The sequence below is a fragment of the Hippocampus guttulatus genome, chromosome 12 (assembly GCF_054856545.1).
Source record: "Hippocampus guttulatus isolate MCC_2025c chromosome 12, RoL_Hgut_1.0, whole genome shotgun sequence".
NCBI classification, from domain to species: domain Eukaryota; kingdom Metazoa; phylum Chordata; class Actinopteri; order Syngnathiformes; family Syngnathidae; genus Hippocampus; species Hippocampus guttulatus.
This window is the reverse complement of record NC_141272.1, coordinates 7,121,770-7,138,883: the sequence shown is the minus strand read 5'-3', so window position 1 is coordinate 7,138,883 and position 17,114 is coordinate 7,121,770. Positions and strand designations below refer to the sequence as shown.

The window sequence follows — 17,114 nt, the reverse complement described above, 5'->3', positions numbered from 1 at the left end:
TCGTTACCACGTTCGGAGACCACAACTCTCCGTACAACGTCACTCAACAAGTTGGGAAAAAAACTGCGCTACTTCATTAACTGGGTGGAGCTCGGACTTACGGAGAACATTTCAAACATTAGTTCATTAATTCATTACATTTTTATCCTGTCATGCCACAAAATAAAAAAAGCTAACCGTTATGAAACAATACGATCAACGTTACCGCTGGATAATAATTGTGTAATTTGTTTGATCCAATTTGCATTTCATTTATTTAGCCTTTTCATTTCACATCCACTGGGGTTTGCAATCATTTGCGTAACTATGCGTTCCCTTAAGTAAAGTGGTACATACAAGTTCATTTGGCGATTTTCCAAAATGTCAAATAATACAAGTGACTAGTGTACCTGAAAACAAAACGTGAGAGTTGCACTTGGTTTGTGGGATGCCTGCAGAGCTCCTTCGGTGTAGTAAGATGAATGAGTGGGTCTAGCTTTAAGTACATTTAATTGATAGATGCAGAGGCAGTTGACAGTTGCTTGGGCCTTCATCTTGGAAGAACATCAAAAGAGAGAACATCCGTTTTATTCTACATTTATTATGATGAAAACAAGGCCCTGTACAATCCACCTTTGCAGTGAGTACAATAATTATTTTACAATTTGTACACATTAGAACATGGTGCAAGTAAGGTTTCACCCATTCAAAATGCAACCAAGAATGAAAAAACAAAACAAAAACCTCATTGCAACCTGCACCACAGGGATGTAGCCATTCAGAGAGCAGCCGCTATTATGTGGTCACTCATACAGGCCTGAGTCATATGTCATGATGGACCAAAACATCTATGGATCTTTAAATTGGTCTTATTCCCATGAAGGAGTCGGGTGGTAAAAGTGCGGTGGTTTAGCCTCTGAAAAATATTGTATGTGACAATGGCATTTAACTGTATAGGAGGAGGAGCAATTAATGACTTCCAGGCATTGAACAACCTCAGAAACAGATAGTTTTGCAAAATAAATTAAGCACTCGTCAAGTTTTCTCAAGTACTCAAAGTGAATTTGACCGACATCACCGTAAGCCAAGTGCGTGCCAGTTAACACTTTGCCCTCTTTGCTCCATTTCCCGTCCTCCGAGAGGGGAAAGAGTGTCTGTACAGCCATCGTTGTGCCACAAAACACAAACAGAACACAGACATCTACAATTAAAACTGGGGCGTGAATTCAAAAGCTTCCTTAAGTCTCTGTGTAGCCACAACACGTTTGCTAGGTAACCACCGAGCAACAACACTCCTCCTTCAACCTTTTGGTCAAACAGGCTCTCACAATTCTCTCCAAAGGCCACAAGAAACATAACTTTTGTACAAAACTAGACCTTGCAGTCATTTCTGTTAGCAGAAGAAATCTAATATTGCTAGAAAACTTCCCCATCCTTTGCGTGATTTTGTTTTTTTCGCCTAACATTTTTTATGGAAGAAAAGTTAAACTTCCCAGTGTATCCCAGAATCAATGATGAGAGCACTTCCAAGTTCATTCAAACGCATAGCAGTCCACAAAAACAAGGCTCGCCGTTTCTCCCGACTGTATGGTGCACTGAATTGACGTGGTTTACGCTACATAGGTATACACCTTGCGGTCCTCTGGCGTTCTTGCCAAGTATTCCCTCTCAATGAGTCCTTCAATACGCTTCTTAATGACTACAGGACTGGGGAGGAATCGCGCTCGCAACTGTTGTGTGACCTGGAGAATAAAAAAGAAAAAATCATTAAGTAAAAGCTAAATTGGACTTTGCTTTTGAGGAGATTAACACCGAAATGTACAAAAATAAATAAAAAAACGGAGCCAACGCACCTCTGCTACTAGGACATTGTGCTGCATCTTCTTCCTCGACTTCATGATGCGAACAATAGCAGCTTCAATCTCATGCTTCCTGTCATCGTCCACCTTCTGTCGGGTTTCTTTCCTCTCAGGGTCTGACTCCCCCTGTTTAGCAGCCACTAGGGGGCACAATTGGCAACGGTCAAGACTACCTTCGTGACTCAAGGCACGCGTTACAAAGTATTTCATCAGCTTCGTATTGACTTCGAGCATCATGAGGAAAAACGTTAAAGTGAACCACAGTCCTTGAAAAAGAAGGAAAAAAAAAAGACCGTGTTCCAGAACACGACAGCTCGAATTTACTTGAAAGACCGTCATACCTGTTTGGATTTTGACCCGGTGCAGTTTGGAGGTAAACTGGTCATTGACTGTAAACACGTGGCCATTCTCAATCTCCTTCGACTTCGGCTCCTTGGTGAGCACTCTTTGGGTGGGCTTCCCACAGGCCAGCGACTGCAGCGCCCGTACCAGCTCCCTCTCCGGAATATCCGTCTCCTGTTGGATCTCCTACAGGGTTGGGAAACCAAGGGACGGACGGACACATTGGAGTCCTTATGCAGAGTCCAGCATCAGCAGTAAAGACGCAGTAGATTTGTGTTCTTTAGTTTGTGTAAATGAGGACAACAAAAGGACTGTCACCTCAAAGGTGGACTTTTCTCTGTTGTTGAAAAGCATGAGGATGGTCATCTGAAAGGTGGACACCTGCAAGATATGCTTCCTGGTGTTGGAACCAGTTACTTGGGCTCCGCCGACACCGACCTCTGACCCATCCTCCTGTTGACACAACATGTTATCACTAAAAAAAAAAGCGTACACATTAGCTCTTCAATTTCTCTTTTAGAAAAACACGTTCCTGTTTTAAGATGAGGACATGCACGAAGGACAAATTAGTTGCATGCAATCCATCATTGTGGGATCAAGAGCAGAGTGTGAGAAACGTCTTTCCTGTTGACCACTCGATTACACGACCTCACTCGATATCACGCAAGAGAACTTTAAATCGTGCAAAAATGAAAACGTATCATGAAAGCAAACTTGATGGCTCTTGAACCACTTCGGTTTCACTGGAACGTAGCGTGTTTCACACATTATGAATGGCACATACCTTTTTAATAGGGCCATAGAAGGTGGCGTTTAGATCTGCGGAGCCCATGTGGTGCTGCAGCGTGAGTTGTCTGCCACTGTGCTTCCCAAGATAAAACCTACGTGCACAATGAAGTCGCGCAAGAGCAACGTCAAAGAATAGTCACTGTGGCTTCACGAATGATAAATCTTGCTTCGAGATAGAATAGATTAGCTTGAAACTGGCAAGAAACTTCTGGGGAATACATCAGTGATTCAAACAATGCTTTAAGTAAAAACAAAATGCAAAAACAAATTCACGATTAAAAAAAAAAAAGCAGTGCAAAACATCCTGTTAAATGTACGGACCTTCTGAAGACTTCAAAAGCATGTCGAGGCGAAGGAGGGATGTTGCATTTGGGTGTTGCTGACTGTGTCGGCCAGTAACCTGTCGTCAGCACCCTCACAGTGAGATCGACGCCGCCGAGAGACACCTGAGGCAACCCGTAAATGCATAAATAAGACAGTAACATCGCAGCAGAGTGTGTCTTGCGTTTTAAAGAACAGTCCGGTAGGCACCACAATAATCCATGCGGCCATGCTGACACAATGCGCAGTCCTTGTGTACACACGTTTACTTAAAATGTTACAACCTGCCGAGGGGATTACAGATTAAAAAACTAGCCAATAGCTAGAATCTGTCATATTTCTAAGCAAATGTTCATTGATATAAAATGCCCCCTAGGAAATAAATAAGATATATTTGAACATACAGAGTAAACAAACAAGTTATTTGATTGACATATTGATCCATCTTGTGATCAAATCGGTTATCCTCGCAGCTCGGCGGTCAGCCGAGCGATGATACAGTAGAAGGTGGCAGGGAGGTGCGGCGTTTTGCGTCGGCTCACCCCCGTGGTCTGCATATGTTGTCGAAACTCATCCATGGTGGTGTTGGAGATGCTCATATCTCGGAACATGCCTTCCAGTTTCGACGTGAACTGACAGCCGCACTCGGTCTGACGACGGATGAGCAAAAGGACGAGGCTCAGAAATGATACATACTAACTAGACTTCATGAGATGCAATCAGCTGATCGTCATGTGTGAATGTACATTGTTCTCAAAATCGTGATCTTGAATTTGGAATATGTCAGAAAAACAGGTGCGCTGTGAGGTTGAAAGATAAATCTTTATGTGCATGCTGGTAATTTGTCACACACCTTGAGTTTGGAGATCATGTTCTTTTCTGAGTCATCCGAGACACTCTTGTTAGTGAGCAGCCTGCGGGCCAGATGTTGCTTGTAGTACCTCTCAAACACATCCTTCTCCTGCATGAAGCGGAACAGCACCATGGCCTTGTCCAGTATGGACTCCACCTCCTGCTCTGTCAGCTGAAGAAAAAAAAAATGCATACGATGCTTCCTGGAGAAAGCTGGGGTGGGGTATAGAACGGTCAAACTCACCCCTTTTACTCCTTTTTTCAGTTTATCATCAATGAAAAGTGAGAGGTACTCCGGCGAGCGTGAGTTGAGGTTGAGGAAGTACTCAAAGTCTCCAGCAATGGTTTGTTTGAAGAGACGGTCATTACTGAAGGATTCCTGGAGGAATCGGTCGAAACGCAACTTCAGGTCCAGTAGACCCTGTGGGAAGAAGAGAGAATAGGCGAGGGCCATCCAATCAAAGGAACAGCAACCTCACATAGAAAACACCCCCATCCAAAATACCTAAACAGGGTCTCACAAAAACAGCCAGATACCCAAATGTTTGGAAGGCACAAAAATTGGGGCAGTTGGATCGCAGTTTAATTCTCGTTGGAGGTTTACAGGAGTCTTACGATCGTGGACTGCATTTGCTTTCAGTGCTGAGCTTGAACAAAACACATTTTTTAATGTTGATTCACCTAGTTTTTTTTTTTTTTTTTTTAAACAACCACAAAATGAGAGACTCATCGGTCGTCTGACTCATTACAAGTCATAATTGCACTCACTTTACACAAAATATGTGAACCTACCGACCGAATACCCTTTAGGGTACTCAAAGTACTCGAAAGTTCAATATTTCAAGGCTAAATAATGATGCCAATTTGAAGTGCGACTTGATTATCATCATGACGCTTAATTCAAACCAATTTATTCTCTACCACTCAGAATCATGGTATCAGGTTATTCTTTTCTTGACTGGCCGGCATATGAAAATGGATTGGGGGCTGCTCGGTGTACCTGGATGTAGTCCACGGGGTTCTTCCCTTCTCCCTCCTCTGACACGAGAGCCTTGCCTTGCTCCCGAAGGTACGAGCTCATACACTCGCACATGGTTTTCAGTCCATTTGGAACTCGACTGAACAGCTTGTACATACATGCCAGATCTGGGGATTGCCGTGCACAGAACCCCCACACACACACATATTAGAAGAGACAAAACACATTCTTTGTTCTACAAGCGGCCAGACTGTAGGCTGATAACCGATTGACGCAATCACCTTCAGTTTGTTTTCGTTTGGTGCAGTTTGGTCAAGTGTGAAATGACCTTCACCATGTAAATAGTTGAGATAGGTGAGTGACAAATCAAGTTTTCCATTACGCACACATTGTATATGGATGGATAACATATTAGCCGCCCTTGAACTTTTTTGACCTTTTGCCACATTTCAGGCTTCAAACAAGGACATAAAATTGGACTTCTTTGTGTGAAGACAACACCAAAGGGGACGCAATTGTAAAGTGGACCAAAATAATTATTTTTTACTTTTTTTTTTTTAAACTTAATGTACACCTCCTGTTATTTGTTCATTGTCCATTTATTCTTGCTGTCAAAAAGAAAAGGCCAATTTTGCTCCACTTTGTGCATGTAGTTCTTCTTGATTGGACTCTTGCAACCAATAACAGAAGTGAGCAATGTCACAAGGTTTGTTGTGCTGCACAAACCAGCGCGGAAAACAGCGGCCTTACCATCGGTTTTGCCATTCTTCAGCATGTGGACCAGACCGGAGTTCTCCATCTCCACAATGGTCTTCATGTGCTTGGATATGAGCTCCCGCTCCACTACCTTGACAATGGGCTCCTCTGTGGATTTATCCAGGCAGTGCATCACCCGCTCAATCTCCTCATTAATCCTGGCTTCTACTTTCTTTATGTACACACTCGCACTGTTTTCTGCGAGGAACTTCTGGCTCTCCATCTAAGAGAAACATGAAATGAAACATTCATTTTCTTGATATATTTGTTCATCCTAGTTATTAGTTTTTTGACCGAATTGTAAACCACATGCCTCACCGGCTTTCGTGTTCTTTAGTCTAATATTGATGTTTTTGAAGTGTAAGAGAAAGCACCTTTGAAGTACTGTTTTTCTTGTATGTGAGTAAATGGCGACGCGTGAATCGGCAGGGCTACACTGTCGACTCTATTTGACAGACCTGGAAAAACTCTGCAGACATTTCCAAGAAAGGTGCTTCAAAGTCCTCTTCATAAACTGATCTGCCTTCAAGACCGAGGATCATCAACATTTGGCAGGCATTTCTGATGGCGCCCCTAATGGATCGCAGACCAAACATGAATTCCACTGTCACTAGTTCCAAATAAATTCTGTTTACTCAAAGGCAAGGGCAATAAATCTACAAAATGATGATTGGTGTTCTACCTGTCCACCACTTCCCCCTTCCTTTCACGTGCGATCATGTCCAGTAGGGTTTGTCGGAGGTGGTCTCTGATACAGCCGTAGCGGACAACCTGATCTCGAAATATGATGAGACCCAAGTTGTAGACATTCTCCACATTATTCTGCTGCACATAAACTCGGTCCTGTGGAAAGAGAAGAGTGTTGATGATGTTAAAACTAAGTGGCGGGCAGTCTCAAGGTGCTCAGCGAGGCTCAGAGTAAACAAAATCAGCTGACCATGTACATCAGAATGTCCCGGATCATCACCATTGCAGTCTGATGGTCATTCCAAGCCTGGTTTAGAGTTTGGAGGAAGTTATTGTTCAGGGAGTTGAGGACATCTTCTCGTACCTTTGCGGAGGGGGAAAAAAAACAACAACACACAAGTGGGTATGTGTCCGCACACGATGCAGCGGAAGTGACCAGAATTAAACAGAAAATTGCATTATTTATGTCAACGTTCTTATGGTATTCCTGTCTTCCTTTATGAAGATCGACCCTTTGCTGGATCATGGAACATCACTAGCAGACATTCAGCAGCGTGATTTGAGTCCCTGCAGTGTGACTCCGCAGACAAGGGGTAAAAAGAAACGTCACAGTAGATTTTAAGGGCAAGCTGACCTCCACCCCCCCCCCCCCCCACACCCCCATTCTGGAGACTTGATGAATAATCACATGAGATCAAACAACACATGCCATTTTCACATCTACAAATCGATGTGCTGCTGACAAAACGGATTAGGCAGTCAAAAGGATTAATTTGTCTTCAACAAATGAAAAAAAGTATGGTATGAAAAGGTACAGTATGTAACTTTTGTGTGTCACTATTTTCTTCTTTTTTTACCATTGAACAGGTTTGACACCGCTTCTCATCAACAATCTGTTAATTCTTGCAGTTAGAGTGGTGATGAACTGCACTGCATCATGCTGAAGGCGCTTTGCAACATCGAAGTAGCCCCTGTGTAGCCTTAAGATTGGCTACGACTACATTAGAAACACTTCTCAGTGCGATGCCGTGTGGGAGTACATTTAATCGATGGACAACAACTACCCACCTAGATTCCTTTCCTTCAACAAAAACACTGATCACTTGTTCTAGAGGTTATTGTTACCACTGTTGTAAAGTTGGTGAATTTGGAATAAAAACGTCACAAGTCATTTCTTTTCAGCTTACTTTGTTGATCAGATGTTCAGTGACAACCTCCCGCAGTCCGGTGTAAAGTTTCTCGCCGTGTTTGTGGAGCACCATGGTATAGGCGTTCCTGTAAAGCTCCTCAAAGCTCAGGCCGCTGTTGTTCTTCCTCTGAATCTCCTGAATGGCATTTTTGAGGAGGTCCCATATATTGTTCACATACTTCTCATCCATGGTCATCTGCAAGGTAATTGGACATCAATGTTTTCGCATTTTTATGCCAACATTTGGAAGTGAATCTTGAATGTGTCCTTTACTGGCACTAAAATTCCGTATCGCCTCTCTTAAACATTTTTCACACTGAGATTCCATTCATTATCCATATTGCTCATCCTCAATGGGGTCACGGGTGTACTTGATCGCACATAAATCAGGTGGGTGTACAAGTACACCATCAGCGACGATTGTGAACATCCATCCATTTATTTTCTATCGCGGGTGAGCTGCAGCCTATCCCAGCTGACCCACCCTGGACCGGTTGCCAGGCCAATTGCAGAGCACATAGAGACAAACAACCATTCACAGGGTCTTCAATTAACTTACCATGCGTGTTTTTGGAATGTGTGAGGAAGCCCTGGTATCAGGGAAAAATAAAATAAAAATAAAGCAAGCAAGAAATAGCACGGGGAGAGGAGGCAAATTTAACACATGAAAGCCAGAACAACAAATTTCAACCCAACCTTGAACTGCTATGCGAATGTGCTCACCACATGCTCCAACCACCATGTGAGCTGAATGATGATCATGATTTATCCAAAAGTGATTATTATTTAGGGGAGGGGGGGCGGTGGTGGAGAGGGGGTCATTCCCACCTTCATTTTATCTTGTCAAGAAGCAAGACCAAGCATGAATGTATATTCCACTGGGCCTTATCAACAGGTTCACCCGGATCAAGTTAACAACAGTTAGGCAGTTTGAGGCCACGGTCACATTGTTTAAGCCATCATTAGAACAGGAACAGCAGCCAGAAGGTCCATTTGGAAGATATACAAGCTGCCTTCACCAGTTCCACGAATGAATTTCTATAATTATGCTAAACGAGGTCAGCTGAATACGAGGGCGTCCGATGACTAGCAGACAAAGGGGGTGTCAGGTGGACGGATAAGATTCCTCCGACACCCCTGCAAATTCGAAAATATCGATCCACTGAGTTAAGATCTAGTGTCCATTACAGCGTCTGCAAACCCAGAACGATGCTAACTACCCCAATAATTGTTAGCATCGATCTACATGGAGTGACGTCTGTTTGTTCTTGTATGTCGCTGATGGGTAACCTGACATTATAGGGCACAGATGTCAGTTATCATAAACGTTCAAATCAAGTTACATCCGCGGTAGGCATTTTATTGTCAAAAGCAAAAATAACCAAAACAACAAGTGTCACGAGTCGAGCTAATGTTAGCGTCAAAGACTCATACGACCATCAAGCTAACGATAGGGAGCTTTCAAGCTAACTGGCAAAATAACAAACACGAAAATATTTGAAGAGACGTCCCTCGATGTTCGTTGAATAATACACGCAACTCGTCTAAAGGGCTACAATATGTGTGTGGGGGGAGGTTTGGGAGGTTAGACGACATTTGACGGCGACACTGTTTACTCCGAGTCATCTCCAGCTCAGCTGGTTAGCTTCTGAGCTAGCCAGCCAGCAGCCTGAGACCACGGTGATCGAGTCACCGCCTGGCGGGCAGGCAAGGCATCGTCTCCGGCGTCCACTTACAGGAAAGGCCCGTATCCTCATTTTGGTGTCCTTCTTGGTGCCGCCTTTGCTGAGATTGGACATGGTTGCCTCGTCCGTGAGCTCTATATTCACATTAAAAAGTTCTCCAGGGAGGGACGGGGCGACTACAGGGTACCGAAGCCGACGACTAGCTTTCACTCGACCTCGTCGCTCCGTGTCCCGGCGCAGTAAGTTTATTGTTGACAGCCAAATTCACTAGTAGTACTTGGCTCAGGAATGGCGGATGAGCTACAAGTCTCATTGCGCAGAGCTCACGCGCTCCACATCACGCGAGAGTTGCAGAAAACAGCACTACCTGTACTGTATTCAGTAGTGGATTATCATTTGCACTTTAACATGAATTAACATACACACTTTGCTCTGATTTTAGTTGCATTCAAACACAATGGACGTAATTTATCTTATGGTATAATTTACAACTCAATTTGCCCAAGTAACATAAGCAGTTCTGCAGTATTGTCGTTATAATTTCAGAATTAGCAGCATTGGAAAGTAATTAAGTACTTAAATAGATTATTTAGGCATCGGTATTCTACTGCTTTAAAAAAAATATATTTTCTAACGACGTTTTACTCCTTTGGTCAAAATTGTTACTTTTGATACCTGCCTTGATGACGACATGACGCGAAAAGACGAAAACAGAGACAAATCGACTGCTTTTGAGATCTTATTGAGCGATTTTTTTATTCTTATTGAACTTGGGGAAAACAGGGAGCGCAAAGTAGCGTCATAGAGGAATGTGATCGTGAAACGCAGACAAGATACACGCTCTCGACAACTATGGCAACAAATTCAGAAAAGCAATATATTCCCCGTCCACGATCATAATCCAGAAAATAGTTTGATGTTGCATCCAAAAACGATTTGTGGTGATGTGTCGTGTCGCGTGGCAGGTTAAAACCCCATTTGCTTCTGCTTAAAAAAATATATATAATCAGAAAAAGCAGCATACCAAAAAGGTGTAATTTCTTCCAGTTGCTATGAGGGAGTTTAGCATTTTTTTACTATGCGTCAAACGGCACACAGGCTTAATATTGTTTATTTGTGGATGATATTGCTATCACTTGACTTGAATCATCATCATCATCATCATCTCAACTTGTGTCTTTAATTGTTATTGGTGCTTCTTTCTGATGAAAACTTTATTGTTTAGGCCACTTTTATTCCTTGTGTGTGGCTAGAATGGGTGATGCTTTGGCGTTAACTCTGTCAGACAATTGACTTGCAATTGAATCTTCTCGAATGGGATGTTGGCACTTTAATTCGCAGAACACCTTCTGTTGTCCTCTCAAAACTGCTCAGTGGGTTTGATTAAAAGGATTTATTGGCTGTTGAATTGAAATAATTAACAAATTGGAACCTGGTTGACGAAACACATTCAGTTAACTGTCTTTGATTTTCTTTTTGCGTATCCTTCTCTCCTCCCTACTGCATGTTTTACAACTGAGAAAGAGTGAAATCTTCCGGTGTCAGCATGTTTTGCACATAGAATGTTGTTCATGTTATCCTGGGTGACAAAGTGTCTTTCCAGTACAAAATTAGTATTCAGGATGCTATTCTTTTGCTTAATATAATTGATATGATTGAAGAAAGCACATTTTTGGTTTTGTGACAATATAATTGTTGGAAAGTCATAAAGAACTACATTTATGAATATCAAATACGTTTGACAGACATTTTTCACTTCTTCAAAGCTCGTACTTTTCCATTAAAACATTGTCGGAAAAAAACTATGATTTCCCAGTCATCAACCATTTGGAGTCAGTAATGTTGACACCTTTCATCACATTTATTCCACAAATGAACCAAACAAAAGTCATCCATTTGTCTCCAACCCCCCCTCCCCCCTCCCCCCTATATCATTGTTCATTGAAAGTCAAGACATAGCCCAAGCTCTCAAGACGTAACAAAACAACAACAACAACAAAATAAATCAATTACTATCTATTACCCAGTAAAGCATCTTTTATACAGTATCCGATTTGATTTGGCTCCTGTTTGTGCGACATGATCAAAACTCCAGAATACTGTAAATTTTTTTCTCATGTTTCTTGAAAACTCAGTTCGGGGGGGGGGGTGTCATAATAAGCACTTTAATTACATAGAAAGTATTTCCGATGGTAATAATGACTGATAACGTAACCCATCCTTCTTCAAACCTTCCTATTTACAGGAATATTTTTTTTATGTAAATCACAGATGAGTTGGCCTTATCACAGGTTTGAGTCCTGCTGCATTGTGATGGGGACATTTCAAAGCTGGCAATAATGGAGGAGAAAAATAAAGTCATTTGACATATACAATAGCCCACATTGTCACTCTACAAGAGAATACGTTTACTTTTAACTCTGAAGCTTGGCCAGGGAGTCCAAATCTGCACCTGGCCAAATAGCCTTGACTCTCGAAAGGCATCGCACAACGACAGATACACACTCAATAATGAGATCGAAACTTTGAGGTATTCTGGGATTAAAACGGTCACACTTCAGTGACCCTTATTTCGAAAGCCTCGGAGAGCTCCAATCCCAGGAAATAAATTAACAAGCGCCAGGAGAATTTACATTTTCACTCGGGCAGACATTTCAAATTGCACATGAAAAAAGGCAGCGTTACAGATGTTGCTTCAGATAAACTTAAATGGTATGGAGCAACGTAAAAGAAAGCTTGAGTGGGAGAGTAACTGTAAAAACACATAAATCTATGCCCTTTTAAAGCACTTGAGTAGAAAAGACTCAAGCCATGCTGTGTAAGTAAAATACACACACCAACATAACTGCTCATGACACACGTTGAAAGACAAAACAGTACACATATACACCCTGATTGTATTATTCTATACTTTCCTCCACACCCAATGGCATTACCAGGGACGTAACAATGCCATTTCAAATAAGCCAAACTGGCTTAATTGAAACCTCTCTTTCCCAGCTACCCACACAGCCAAACTTTTCATGCACTCATTTCATCCACGCACGGGCACACACAGCCTACATCCAGTGTTCTCCGTTTAGACTTATGTTGTGTAACTCAGTGGTTGGCTTCACAAAAGCTGCAGCATTTCCTATTTAAAACAAGGTAAATATGGTGCAACGTTTAACAAAAGACTCCCAATGTTTCTAAATGAGGCACAATCCGAGCGCTGGAAAAACCACCAAAAAAAAAATATATTCTAACTTTTCCTTTGGGAATAATTTCATTGATGGCTACTTCACTGATTCCTTTTTCTAGCCATACAGGCAACACCTGATCAGTGATACTTGCCAAATGGTGGTTTCATATTTCAAACCAAATGAGTGAAATGACAAAATCGAGGTCTTTACAAAGGTTATTTCACAAATATACCTTGTCTGAGCTGGTTCTTCAGTCACCACACCGATAGTCAAGCTATGTCTATAACAAATACACGATAATAAACAGGCTCTTTTATTTCCGTTGTATATATTAAAAGCTCTAAGAAAGGCAGCAAAGATGCACAATAAGGCAGATCCATATGACACAATTGGTGGAGCACGCTCAACTCTTGGCTCATTTACACAACAGGTGGGATGGATCGTTTAAAGGGCTTCACTTTCTTCGTCTATAGTGGTTCTGTGAGAATAGGAAAAAAAAAGTTGGCAAATGAGTGGTGAAAGAATTTATTCCCTTGAAAACAATTCAAGAAGTTGTTGTGGTGTGGTTTTGAATTCGATTTTTTTCCCTAATGTAATATGACAGTAGCAGAGGAGTGATTGTCGAAACTGTTTTGCCCAAATGACTTTGAGTCAAAAGTCAAAACAAATTGCCCTTGCAGATTTTTGTGGTAATGCAGAAATGATGGACCGTACGACTTCATTTGAATTTTCAATACAAAAATATACTCATGAAAACGTGGACTCCGTTGTCACTTTGATGAAATTAAGAGTGATGGAAAAAGGGAATAAGACATCGCAAGCATTCTTAAAGTTGATGGCAGCTGCTTGTGTGTGAATGACACTCAAGCTATTCAAATCAATATTCAACATCATGGAACATGTCACTCAACTTATAAGCACTTGATAAGTACATGACAACGTATCACCCCCGAAAGTTTCTGTAAAGACGTTCATGTGTGTCAATGTGTTTGTACAATCTTAATCAGGAGGAGTACTGCACATATGAACTTGTAAAATATCTTATTCCAGTTGTCACTGCACCACCTTCTGCGATCGTGAGCTGGGGACACTAGCAACATGGAGCATGTGATCATGAAAACCCCTTCAGATGTTTCAGATCGTTCGTCTCGTTGGATTTGTTGTAAATGATGTCCTGTCCGTCCTGCATGGCTGCTAAGACAAGGAGCAGTGGGACCCCTCCTTCTTCGGCCGTGAAAATGCGTCCCAGCCTCATTATCGGACCACCAAAAAATCTTCATGAGCCTGAAGACAGGCTACTGGTGTCACTGGCCGTGCCCCCCTTCACAATCGTCCAGGCAGCCGTTAAGGCAGAGGTGGTCACTCCCGAAAGCGCCCTGGGACTGCAGTAGCTCATATTCCTGGTCCAAGAAGTCTAGGCTGTTGTTGCTAGGCAACCCCCGGATGGTGAACTTGTGGGACACTTTGGTCCACTGCTCTCGATTTGCCGCCACCCTCTCGTAGAGCTCAATGGCCCCGGGAAATAGTTCAGACAGCAGCCTAATAGAACACAATTAATTTAAGATGTCAGTTTCAGAGGTAACTAGCCCCCCCCCCACACAAAAAAAAGTCTTTGCAATAACTAACTGATTTGACGGTGGGTAATCTTACCTACGAACGGACTAACTTTGCAGGTATGGTGCCACCTGCTATAAATGTATTTGGCCACTTGAGGGCAGCAACATTTAAATACAAAATCCATCTGATCATGAAAGCGATATGCTTCAGGTGTTGGCAGATGGTGGCTGGATAACAGTCAACATTGATTCTCTTTTTCAGTCCCTTCTGCCAGGCTCTGAGGAAATTATCCAGACATTTGGCAATAAACGCGCTACTGTGTTCACATTTACTTTTGGCTCTCGCTTTGTACTGGGGAGCGAGACGCCGTGCGTCGCTTTAATTTTGTTTCACTGATCTCCCATAATATTTATGATCTCGAAATGCTTGTTTGTACACAACCACAATGCAACTCAATTGATAACCTTTGTATTTACTCTTGCATTCCAAGTAAGCAGAATTATAGTCTAGTTCGAGCTGGTGTTAGTCCAGTTCGATCAAGACTTTCTTGAATTTATTAGAATTTAAAAAGTGGCCCAATTTGGCTGCAAATGCACAACTACAAGTCGAAAATCAATTGCTAATCAACTGAAGACTACACCCGACTGAAGATAAGCGGTAGAAACAATGAATGTATGGATAATGTACAATGCAAAGTTTCTGTTTTGGTGGAGATTCCAACGGTGACTCTGATCAGGTGCATGAAGTGCTGATTTTACAGCGTTCTGTTCGGTACATACTTGTAAATGGGCATGGCGATATGCTCCATGAAGCTGATCTGTAGTTCTGGAATGTATGCTTTTTCCCGGTCCATCATCTCACTGGGCCTGTTCCCCATGGCTTTTTCCTACACGTGCACACAACCAAGATTTCTTGTATTCATCACAGATCTTAGAAACACTTGATAAATATGTTAAATAGCTTATTTTACAGTCTCTTGGCACATACCAGATCTCCTTGAGAGAAGAACTCTTTGTAGATAAGTTCCTGTAGACAAAGCAGAGTGACGTGTCATTGTTCATTCAGCATTGTTAAAAATCAGATATTTAATTGATCTTTTCAAATCTGATTTTTTTTAATTAAACCGTCACCAGGATAGAAAATCAATCATTGTATCAATGCTTTAGAATCAGTTTATGTCGACTGAAAGATGAAGGTATCATGGCAAAACAATGAAAGCCCATATGTGAGGTCTTTATGAATTGAGGGTCACAGATTTGGTGTTGAAAACCAGATAGAGCAAGATTAAACATAATCCTATAAACATTGCCGTTCATACAATTCCCTTGAAATAAGTGTCCTTGCTCACAACTAAGCAGTATAAAACCTCTGTTATGGCACTTGTTCAATTAACAGGATGTTTAAGCTATGTGCTAGCAAGACCCGCTGTCCACTCCGATAGCAACAAGTAGCTTTACATCGATACAGTGAATGCATTACAAATGAACAAGAAAAAAGAACTGACGGCAATCTTGCGTGTGGTTTTCCAGCCCTTGGTTTGGTCTGACAGGTCACATGATGTCATCAGCAGGCACAGCAGCATGGAGCGGTGGGTACTGCTCTTTGGATCGTAGCCATCTGAAGCCATCGACACGCACGCGCGCGCGCGCGCGCGCGCACACACACACACACACACACACACACACGCACACACACACACACACACAGAGTCACCATGTTACTTCAAATGGAACATTCAAATGAGATGCAACGAATTTCTAAAATTGCTAACTCAGTTTATTCATCTCGCACTCATTGCTTTGAAGGACAGGACTGTGCAGTGTTACCTGAGTGCATTAAAAAAAATTAGTATTGTATTCCTCGGCACAAGTCCATGACTGACGGGCACTCAAAATTTTTAATGTCCTTGAATTGCTGAAGTAGCTCAAAATAGGCTCCATTTTGTCGACATTCAGCCAGAATTACTTTTAATTGATTGCATTCACTCGTAACACAACACTGGTCAAGAGGTAATAGCCAATTATATTATGCAAAAACACAATAAGTTACTGGCTCTTCAAGTAGAACGTCATTGGAATGGTAAAGGTTCTTTCCACTGTATTAATTTGGGATGTAATATATTTAAAAAAAAATCATTTACAGCATACACTTACTACAAAATGTACCTTTATAGGTGATCTGGTTATGAAGTGTTTTTGGTAATAAATCTGACAGTCTCAGAAAACAGGGTTCACTTTGATAATTAAAAGGTAAAAAAATAATTGATGGTGATAATGTCCCATCTCCCACCATCTGGTACCCACCATCAGCCATCTTCTGTAGGTCTTTGAATATGCGAAGGTGATGAGCCAGGTCTGTGGCCAGAATGATTTCCCTCATCAAGTCTAGCATGCGTTGGTAATCCTATAGTCAGCAAAATATGGGACACCAAGTGAATAAAAGTGTGAACAGATACAAGTAAATGCAGTTGTGTAGATGGCACCTTTCGTGAAAACTTCTCAAAAATGTTGCAGCCTTGGGTGTTCAGAATGGCGATGGCCTGGGCAAAATGATGTCTCTGTCGGGGGGAAAAATATAAATGAATGAGTCTGGAAAAAATTTGAGTGTCATAAAAAGATGAATGAGAAAAAAAGGGAAAACCCCCCCCACAGCTGTAGGAAGTGTAGGTTTTGACCACGAGGTGTCACGAAATACACAATAACACAACACAGGCAATTGACCATGTTCAACATCGCGTTTCTGAATTATTTTACCCACTACAAATGATGGAAATTATCTTATTCTATGCCAAATACCATACACACAGTATTTTAAATAACATTTAATCATGGTTTACATGACAAGTAAAAACAATAACACATACAAAAATCATGAACTGTTTTGAAAAGAGCAGAAGCTGCCTTATGTTGTCTCCTCCTGTTCATTTGAGTTTTGAAT

At 41.8% G+C, this 17,114-nt stretch overlaps 2 protein-coding genes across 5 annotated transcripts in view; both read right to left on the bottom strand.

Moving 5' to 3' along the window:
* Nucleotides 1–560: 560 nt before the first annotated feature.
* Nucleotides 561–9,736, bottom strand: cul3b (cullin 3b). Its single transcript, XM_086125685.1, has 16 exons — nucleotides 9,490–9,736; nucleotides 7,752–7,949; nucleotides 6,815–6,928; nucleotides 6,560–6,720; nucleotides 6,336–6,450; nucleotides 5,872–6,100; nucleotides 5,143–5,288; nucleotides 4,387–4,563; nucleotides 4,144–4,314; nucleotides 3,833–3,940; nucleotides 3,291–3,415; nucleotides 2,965–3,061; nucleotides 2,499–2,633; nucleotides 2,180–2,366; nucleotides 1,833–1,978; nucleotides 561–1,721 (listed from the first exon to the last, which is right to left on the bottom strand). Exons 1-16 carry the CDS (start codon nucleotides 9,550–9,552, stop codon nucleotides 1,590–1,592), a joined length of 2,304 nt encoding a protein of 767 aa, XP_085981811.1. The 5' UTR covers nucleotides 9,553–9,736; the 3' UTR covers nucleotides 561–1,589.
* A 1,371-nt stretch (nucleotides 9,737–11,107) lies between these two features.
* Nucleotides 11,108–17,114, bottom strand: part of pde2a (phosphodiesterase 2A) — a 104,951-nt gene continuing 98,944 nt past the window's right edge. For all 4 annotated transcript variants that reach the window (XM_086125682.1, XM_086125684.1, XM_086125683.1 and 1 more), the window contains 6 exons: nucleotides 16,660–16,734; nucleotides 16,481–16,580; nucleotides 15,682–15,794; nucleotides 15,165–15,203; nucleotides 14,957–15,063; nucleotides 11,108–14,159 (listed from right to left, as the gene is read on the bottom strand). In XM_086125682.1, coding sequence (XP_085981808.1) covers nucleotides 13,925–14,159; nucleotides 14,957–15,063; nucleotides 15,165–15,203; nucleotides 15,682–15,794; nucleotides 16,481–16,580; nucleotides 16,660–16,734 — 669 coding nt within the window. In that variant the 3' untranslated portion in view covers nucleotides 11,108–13,924. The remainder of the gene's footprint in view (nucleotides 14,160–14,956; nucleotides 15,064–15,164; nucleotides 15,204–15,681; nucleotides 15,795–16,480; nucleotides 16,581–16,659; nucleotides 16,735–17,114) is intronic.